The sequence below is a fragment of the Seriola lalandi genome, unplaced genomic scaffold, assembly GCF_002814215.2.
Source record: "Seriola lalandi dorsalis isolate HSWRI2012SDOR001 ecotype SW California unplaced genomic scaffold, Sedor1 jcf7180002054470, whole genome shotgun sequence".
Lineage (NCBI taxonomy): Eukaryota > Metazoa > Chordata > Actinopteri > Carangiformes > Carangidae > Seriola > Seriola lalandi.
The window spans coordinates 664,394-674,025 of NW_019525023.1; the positions used below are offsets into that span (position 1 = coordinate 664,394).

General features: G+C 42.3%; 2 protein-coding genes across 3 annotated transcripts in view; one reads left to right on the forward strand and one right to left on the reverse strand.

Moving 5' to 3' along the window:
- The window catches only part of LOC111658970 (5-hydroxytryptamine receptor 1D), an 8,272-nt gene extending 4,592 nt beyond the window's left edge, over positions 1-3,680 (forward strand). The window contains exons 2-3 of the mRNA XM_087175428.1: positions 2,077-2,237; positions 2,361-3,680. Of these exons, the coding sequence (XP_087031554.1) occupies positions 2,077-2,237; positions 2,361-3,680 (1,481 nt within the window). The remainder of the gene's footprint in view (positions 1-2,076; positions 2,238-2,360) is intronic.
- Positions 3,681-4,266: 586 nt separating this feature from the next.
- Positions 4,267-9,632, reverse strand: part of slc35f3b (solute carrier family 35 member F3b) — a 49,586-nt gene continuing 44,220 nt past the window's right edge. For both annotated transcript variants that reach the window (XM_087175431.1, XM_023411639.1), the window contains 4 exons: positions 7,782-7,907; positions 7,088-7,280; positions 6,858-6,947; positions 4,267-6,646 (listed from right to left, as the gene is read on the reverse strand). In XM_087175431.1, the coding sequence (XP_087031557.1) occupies positions 6,405-6,646; positions 6,858-6,947; positions 7,088-7,280; positions 7,782-7,907 (651 nt within the window). In that variant the 3' untranslated portion in view covers positions 4,267-6,404. The remainder of the gene's footprint in view (positions 6,647-6,857; positions 6,948-7,087; positions 7,281-7,781; positions 7,908-9,632) is intronic.

A 9,632-nucleotide genomic window follows, 5' to 3' on the forward strand; every position in this document is an offset into this window, starting at 1 on the left:
AAAACGTCATAGTATAGTAAGGCATAAAAATGTCATAAAAATGTCATAGTATAGTAAGGCATAAAACATCATAATATAGTAAGGCATAAAAATGTCATAAAAACGTCATAGTATAGTGAGGCATAAAACGTCATAGTATAGTAAGGCATAAAAATGTCATAATATAGTGAGGCATAAAAGGTCATAGTATAGTAAGGCATAAAAATGTCATAAAAAAACGTCATAGTATAGTAAAGCATAAAAATGTCATAAAAACGTCATAGTATTGTAAGTCATAAAAATGTCATAAAAATGTCATAGTATAGTGAGGCATAAAACGTCATAGTATAGTAAGGCATAAAAATATCATAGTATAGTAAGGCATAAAAATGTCATAAAAACGTCATAGTATAGTAAGGCATTAAAATGTCATAAAAACGTCATAGTATAGTAAGGCATAAAAATGTCATAGTATAGTAAGGCATAAAAATATCATAATATAGTGGCGCATAAAACTTCATAGTATAGTAAGGCATAAAAATGTCATAAAAACATCATAGTATAGTAAGGTGTAGAAATGTCATAAAAATGTCATAGTATAGTAAGGCATAAAACATCATAATATAGTAAGGCATAAAAATGTCATAAAAACGTCATAGTATAGTAAGGCATAAAAATGTCATAAAAACGTCATAGTGTAGTCAGGCATAAAACATCATAATATAGTAAGGCATAAAAATGTCATAAAAACGTCATAGTATAGTAAGGCATAAAAATGTCATAAAAACGTCATAGTGTAGTCAGGCATAAAACATCATAATATAGTAAGGCATAAAAATGTCATAAAAACGTCATAGTATAGTAAGGCATAAAAATGTCATAAAAACATCATACTATAGTCAGGCATAAAAATGTCATAAAAACGTCATAGTATAGTAAGGCATAAAAATGTCATAAAAATGTCATAGTATAGTAAGGCATAAAACATCATAATATAGTAAGGCATAAAAATGTCATAAAAACGTCATAGTGTAGTCAGGCATAAAAATGTCATAAAAACGTCATAGTATAGTAAGGCATTAAAATGTCATAAAAACGTCATAGTATAGTAAGGCATAAAAATGTCATAAAACGTGATCGTATAGTGAGGCATTAAAATGTCAAAAAACGTCATAGTGTAGTAAGGCATAAAAATGTCATAAAACGTCATGGTATAGTCAGGCATAAAAATATCCTAAAAATGTCATAGTATAGTGAGGCATAAAAAATTGCTCCCTCACTGAGATTTGAATCAACAACCTTCTTGATGTGGGGTGACAGGGTTAACCCATCTGTCATGATGACACCCAGTCTTATAAACTGGAATAAGTCAAAAAAAAGATCAAAGTAAGGCATAAAAATGTGATAGTATAGTAAGGCATAATTATGTCATAGTATAGTAAGTTCTAGTATTCACTGTGACATTTAAAGGGATGTTTTAAACTCATTCTTTGATATATCCACCATTTTGTGTTTATTCCTGCTAGCAACCTGACTGCTAGTCTACAGAACACAGAAGACAGGGTTAACTTGCTAGTTAACAGTAGCTAACATGGTTAAATGACATTCATTGAAATTTTCCTGGTGACGTCAGGTACCAAAGTGACATTCTCACATGACGTGAGCCCTCAGATAGCCCCCGCCCTTTCAGTCAATCAAATGCTAGCTTGCCTAAATCGGTTGTCTTGGAGTCGTAGCCTCTTGGAGGGCACATTTGAATATTGGTAGGGACAATTCTGTCCTCCCAAAATATTGGTAAGGACATGTCCCTACCATCCATATGCAAACCTACGCCCTTGCAATCATGGGATCAGCATTCTGCAGTGCTGTGTATTATAATATCAGAATCTCAGTTTTTTTTTTTTGGTTGTCTACAATTTAGATAAAATACAGATTGTCTACAATTTTCCAAACTCAGTTATTAAGTAACAGGTTTACTGCTGAGTTGATGTTTGTCTCTCTTGTGTTACAGATGAAAAGATGGTCTAGAATACAACCTGTCTGACCTCTGTTTCATTGTGTGTGTCTGTGTTTGTGTTTTGTTGTATTTATGTGTAGGTAATATTCTTGTCATTATTATTGTGGCTGCCACCAAGACTTTCCACTCTGTGACGTCAGTGCTGGTCATGAATCTGGCCATCAGCGACCTCCTGGTAGGCGTCGGAGTCATGCCTTTTGTTGCCCTGTCCATCATGAACCGTGGATGGGTGGACTGTACTGTACGTCACCTCTGTCCAGTTCTATAAAACACTTAATACTTATAAAACATCTCAGCTTTAGTGTCTGACATGAACTAATGCTGACTTCTTTTGTTATAACACCTATTTTCCTCTGTCTGGCAGGATCTCTGTTTGTACGTGGGCTACACCTCCTCTGTGTATTGCACAGCTTCCGTACTGACACTAGCTGCTATTGCTCTTGACCGCTACCACTCCATCATGGACTGCCTGCGCTACAGCTCCCGCTGCACCCTGTGGAGGACCTGTGCTGTAGTCCTGTGGATCTGGCTGCAGGCTCTGGTCACCAGTTGCCCTCCCCTGCTGGGCTGGAGCTCTGTCAGTTATGTGGTTCCCATGTACAGCTGTGCAGTCAACTGGGCCAGCAGTCCCAGCTACACAGCTTTCATGGCTGCCCTCTGCTACCTCATACCTGCAGTGGTCATCCTCTTCTGCTACGTGAACATAGTCAAGGTGGCGCGCAGCCACGCAAGGAGGATCCATACATTGGAGGACTCTGTCCAGCGAAGCAGGAATCCAGGCTCTGCCTTCGGTCCTGGTGTTTCACCGCACCAGCACTGTGGGACACTCCACAGCCCCTCGAGACTGATCTATCATGTAAGTGGACAGTTTGTCCCCGAGGTCAGTGGAGAAGGAGGAAATAATATAAGCCCTGCTCTCCCTAATTCTGCCACAGAGCAGAGTAGCCCTACAGCCAGACGTCTGTTCTCCTTCCTGGCTCAGGGCACCTCCCAGCCACCCCTGCAGAACTCCCAGCAGCACCATCACCACCATGGAGTGGTTCGTCTCTTCCTGGTCATCTCAGCCTTCTTCTTCTGCTGGACACCTTACATTGGTGTGGCGCTGGTTCAGGCCACAGAAACTGCAATTTCAGGCCAATCCAACCTCGTCCCACCCTTTGCCGTTACCTTTTCATACTGGCTGGTGTTGCTGAACTCTGACATCAATCCTCTATTGTACGCTCTGCTTAGCAAGCGTTTCCAGGGTGCTCTTCAGGGACTGAGGCAAAAGATAAGAACTCGGCTGGGGAGTGTGGGGGGCAGGGGAGGTGAGGTCAGGGCCGAGGGAGACGAATGCAAGAACAGCGACCCTTGTACTCTAAACACCCCCCATCCAGGTGCACCTTCCAGCTCTGAGAGTTCAACTTGTGATGACTCCAAGTATTCCCCGTCCATTTTTACTGTTAGCACCGAAACACTCAAAAGTCATTCTGAGGAGCATCTATGCAAAGTGTGTCACCCTGACAATACCTCCACATCCTGTGTGTGGCCAGACGCTGGTGCTGACAGGACGGTGGACTGCTTGCAGGTTCCCTCTCGCCCACAGGAGGGCAGCAGACTACCTTTCTCTGCTCTAACCCAGGAGCGTCAGGCCACTTTCTTCTACGGCCAGATAACAGTGAGAGTAGAGCATGATGTCTGTTAATTGTACTTCTGCAGATGTTATCTGAATTAATTATTTTCATTATTGATTATTGACTTTCTTAATTAACTGATTAAAAATTTGGTCCATAAAATGACAGAAAATAGCCCATCAGAATACCCTAAAGTCCAAGTTGGCATATTATTATTGCTTGTTTTATCTGACCAACAAAAATCCAAAGATATTTAATTTAAAACCAGCAAATGGTCATACATGGATTCAGTCATATTTTTGCTTAAGAAAAATGCTGAAATGGTTAATCAACTAATTGAAATGATTGTTTTCATAATCAATTAATATGCTAATTATTTTTCACAATTTCACAGATGCTGAACGTGGCATATTCAAATGTCTTGTTCTGTCTGACCAACACTTCAAAACCCCCCTATATTCATTTTACTATAAGCAAATCCTCACATTTGACAAGCTGAGACCAGCAAACCTTGGCATATTTGCTTGAAACGATTAAAAGAATGCTGCAGATTAATTTTATATTGTTCAATTAAGTTGCTGGAGGCCATTATGTGGTGATCAGTAATTGCGAAGCACAGAACTACAACACAGGAGATAATAAACCTGGACAAGAGGATGTATTGAAAAGAAATCTTTTATATAGTACATGTGATTACACTTGAAGACACCCAACAGTAGATCTAATAAACCCATCATTTATTCACACTCTAAATATTTCTTCCTCAAATGTGATAATCATATGTTGCATCTCAGTGTAAAAATCTTCATTCCTTACAAAGGTTTACATTTATGTCTAGCAATAATTCCAGAGGAATACAATATTATTATTTATTGTCATAGAGAATGACAATGGGAAACAGTGCTATTGTACTCTATTGCAAAACAAAGAAAAGGCAGTGAAGTGGACTTGTCAGCTGTATCTGCTCATACAGTATGTGCATGCTCGTCCTGTAGGTATCACTCACCGTTTCTCAAGGTTAGTGGGCAACCCAATGCAAAAATATAAAAAAGTCCAGTGCGATGCGTCAAGAGTTTCTTTAAAAAAAAAAAGAAGAAAAAAAAAATGCAACTCGGTCAGATGAGTACAAGAAGGATAGTATTAAAGAGTCTCTCTGCAGCAGTCTGTGGTGGCACTGTAAGAAAACAGATAGCACATAGCGAGCATGTGTGGTCGAGTGATGTTCATACATTCACAACAAGGCAAGAGTTTCCACCAGTCGCTTTACAAGGCGTGCGCCTCACTTGCTCCCAGTTTCATCTCAGGTTGTTAACTTGCCTCAGGAAATGTGATCAATGAAAACAGATACAGTGAGACTCGGACAAAGAGCGGGGGTTGGACAAATGCGAGCCATTCTTCATGTGTCAACACGCCCTCTCCTCACGCCACAGTGAGACAGTGAGTTTTCATCTGCCGTCTTGTTATTTTCTTCAGGAATGAAACAATATAAACTGAGAGCTGTCCCAAATTAGCTTGTGTGCACATGAGTGTAGAGAGTTAAATGTGATAGGATTTCGAAGGGAGGCTCAGTGATAGCTATGACTGATGTTCCGAGTTATTAAAGGGGTAGTTCCAAGATTTCATGTCTTATTATGAGCTGTTGGTGCTTTTAGTCCATCCAATGGTTGGGATACCTGAAGCATTAACTGTGAGTTTAATATCATTTGTATGACAGTACATTTAATACACGTATTTACCTGCTGCCGGTGTCTCAGCAGCAGGAAATGGGAGGCATATGCTTTATGGATGGACTGACAGCACTCACTCTTTTTTGACAAACAAATCTCAACCATATCATGCGCTGAGAGCGTTTGCAATATAGATACTGGTTTTAAATCTCTCGTGACTAAACCGTGGGCCTGAGCAATGGGTGTCAGCATTGACAGAGCGGGAGTTGAACCCCAGGAAAGCACATAACCACAGGTGGCCAATCAGTGTGGTCGAAAAGGACCTGACCGCTTCTCTCAGAGTGAGGCGTTGTGAAAGCTTCTTCTGCTCAGATTGATCCTCAGACGTCCAGACAGGTCCCTTCACGCCAGATGAGGCCATCGGGTCCACAGCTCAAGGACATTCCAAGGTGTGAAATACAGCTATGTACAGTGCACGAAAGGCAGGTATTTGTCATAAGTTTACACCTGAGGGATCCCACTGTGGGCCTCCCTTTTTGTTTTCAGGCATTCAGCATTTTTAGGCATTCTTCTTTGGATCTTAAATGTGTGTAAATGTGTATATGTTAAAGCCAGCAAGACCACAAGGTGTCAGGCCTTCCTTGAAAAAATGTCCGTCTGTCTTCTCAGAGCTGAAAAATATCAGCCGAGTTGGCAAGTCGCCCCAGGCGCAAGGATGTAGTGAACCAGTGGAATGATTAAGAGGTACAGCAAAATTAATACATGACTCAATCAGTAATAACTGATCATTTTTTGGGTAAGAGGGATTACAATTGAGATGAGTCCATACACCAACTCGAATAACTTCTGAGCGGAGTGGACGCCAAAACGAATGACACGCAATCTATCTCCCCTCTTGGCTGAAATGTTACTGATCAGAGCGCAGTCCAAAATACTTTTTTCTCACCCAGGGAGCTGTGTGTAAGAGAGGGTAGGGCACCAGGCAGGTCAAATGTCCCAACATTGAGGTGTTAATGTGTCTACCTCCCTGTGTCTGTATGTGTGTGTGTGTGTGTGTGTGTGTGTGTGTGTGTGTGTGTGTGTGTGTGTGTGTGTGTGTGTGTGTTAGTATGGTTATATTTCATGGAGTCAGTGTGCAAATGTTGACATGGAGGTCCTGGCTCTCCCTCTCCAGTTGAGCCCCGTGGTGGCGCCCGCCTCTCCGTTGCCCTCTGCCGGCTCGTCACGTTTGCGCAGCCTGGTGCTGAGCTGGATAATACACTGGTCCCAGTCCTCCGGTAACAGCAGCATGAGGAAGCCCAGGCAAATGATGAACACAGCGATGAGGCGCACTGTGTTGAAATGAATTTCACATGTGTAGAGGTCCACCACTGTGAAATTAAGAGGACGCATTAGTCTGAGCACATGAAGGAATTTGTAAATATTGTAATTACCACACAAGAATTTATGGGATTAATGTCAACAATCAATATACAAAGAGGACTGTAAATCATGCCGCAAATATTGATTTCAATTACACCAAATATTAAATGGTGACTGGATCTAAGAAGTTAGGTCTGAGAGGAAAGCCAAGAGACTTACTGGCATTTACAGGAACACTTAGGACGATGCCAAGTGAGATTAATGTCGGGTATGTTATCGCAATGCCAAAGTTCACCAGGACGTTGAAAGCTGTAAGAAGAAGCAGAATCAGAGCAGAAGTAAACCTGCACAATGACGGTGTCATACCGCAAACTGATATTCATGGGTTACCTAATCATTACAGTATCAGGTGTATGCACTATATTGCTTCATATGGCGTCTTTTCATACCAAAAAGCAGGCCTGCAACCCCACAGAGGTAGGCCCAGGGGATGTCTGCAGGTGAGCCAATGTACTCCACGTGTGTAAAATACAAGATGACCGGCACAAAGCTGATGAAAACAAAGTTGGCACTTCCAACTATGCTGAGAAAGAGTGCAGCCTCTCCAAATTTGGCACTGCCTAGGACCATCTTGAAGAGCACCTGAGGATGGAGAAGGACAGCGGGAGTCATGAATGCACAGAATCTGCCCCCTTAAGGAGCAGGACGGGTACTGCAGAGGGGCGCACCTGCCAAGTACCCGCCACGTCTCTGCCACCGCTGCTGTCTGTTTATCACATTAGGCAGCAGGGTAGAGGAGACCAGAGCCCCATCAAAATATAGCTATCTGTCCCGTAAGCTCCTTGATCAGGACATCACAGCCTGAGGCCAGCAACCAAACACAAACACACACACGCACACACACACACACACACACACATATCACATGCTCAGCTGAGTCTTTCATTTCATAATCTCCTCCTGTCTTCTGCCACCTGGTTACATAAGTAGAAGGAAGCTAGTCCAGGATTTCTTACATAAGACAAGACTAGTCATACATATGTTTAGCTATTTTTTTTTTTTTTTTACATTTTTTGCTTGTGGTTTATGGAGGTACACAACAGTAGTTTAGTTTTTTCCAATCAATCCAATGCAAACAAATACCTTGTAGAGCGCCGACATCGAAGCCGAGGCCACGACCAAAGTGATGCCGATGACTGAGTGGCTGTGGAAACCATCGGCATAGGTCATCATTACAATGCCTGCTATGGCCAAGATAGCAGCTACTATCTGTAGGGACAGAGAGAGAGAGAGGGAGAGAGAGAGGGAGGAGGAACATCAGTGAAAGACGGATGGACGACACGCTGCTCACAGTGTGGTGATAAAGACGCCGGAGCTGTTACTGCTGTGTAGGGACACAGCAGGCGCACATGGTCTCCACTTTGTTATTCACTGCAGAAAATCACAAGCCTCACAGGACAAGGCTTGTAGTGGTATAATTAATATGTGGGGTTTATTTTATAGTCTGCAGACTGCTCCAGTCGCGACAGCAGGGCCGGTGTTGTTTTCACCTTGCAAGTCAGTGTGTGTGTGTGTGTGTGTGTGTGTGTGTGTGTGTGTGTGTGTGTGTATCATCATGGTAAAATATGGTTCTGGACACAACTAATGTAGCAGGAACTACCACAGAGGCAGATTTGAGTAAAGGCTGGCATTGCAGCCTGGCTCTACAGGCTAGAATGAGCCTGTTTAACACACACACACACACACACACACACACACACACACACACACTCACAGGTCCATATGTTTGAGGCCATATCTAATGGCAGGTGGTACTTGAAAGACTCAATATTTCATAATTCGCTCTCTCTAACATCCCCTGCAGTCAAGGCCTCACAGTTCGTCAATTCACTGTGCAGTCACACCTTTAATTAGCTGTCAATTAGTGCAGAATGAATCAACTCTTTGCCTGCTTAAGCAATGCCACCAGGCAACTCCCATACACGGGCCATTGTGTAAGCAGCATGTGAGAACCCCAGCTAGCAAACTCGTTTTGGATCACGAGTGCAACTTCATCATCATATTGACACGCCGTGTTCAGGGACCTGTGTGTGTGTGTGTTTGTGTGTGTGTGGAGGAGGAGAATGAAGTCACGCACTTTGTGGCAATGCTACATAATTGTCTTGAGTCATATGTTGATATTTTATCCATGAGGATCGTTTTTATGTGCAAAACAAGTACATGCAAGACATTAGTCCACTTAACCCATTTCCTAGTTTTAGCCTCCTGTCACATTCCCAAAAACTTGTATGTGTGCATGCACACAAATACTTTAGAAACACACCGTGACCTTTAAATGTTTCTAATATTCTAATATTCTAATCCCCAAAATGTTTCATGTTTGATTCAGATCTGTGGATCTACCACAGAGCAGCTCGTCCTTTATTTAGAACACTTAAATTCATCAAGTAAACAAAACACCAGCCGCGACAGTGTGGCGGGTATTGTTTTCAACTTGTGAGTCTATGTGTGTGTGTGTGTGGGTGTGTGTGTGTGCAAATGTAGTACTGGAGACACCTACTGTTGCAGGAACTACCACAGTGGTTTTGAGTGCTTTGGCAGGTGTTTATATCTGTGTGGACAGATTTTGTCAGCGTGATATTGATATTGAGTTTGAAGATGGGCGTCGTCCAAACCCTTGAATACTGAGGACTCATGTAGAGTGCTCATAAGTCGGAACATCAACATATTGACAGGTGTCACGGCCGGTGAAGATGGCCTCTAATTTGGTACTTACATAATGTAATGTATATTCTGTATTTACACTTTCTTGTATGCAGGAAAACACAAACACATAAATGAAAGCTGTTCTCAGATTCACACAGTAAGTGCTTCCAACATAGGACAACTAGCTTCTACAGTGTTGGCTTGATTGTCTGACATTGATTTCCGTTGCACCGCCATCATGTAAACAGGACAGCAGTGGAAATACCCCCCCCCCCCCCCCCCCCCCCC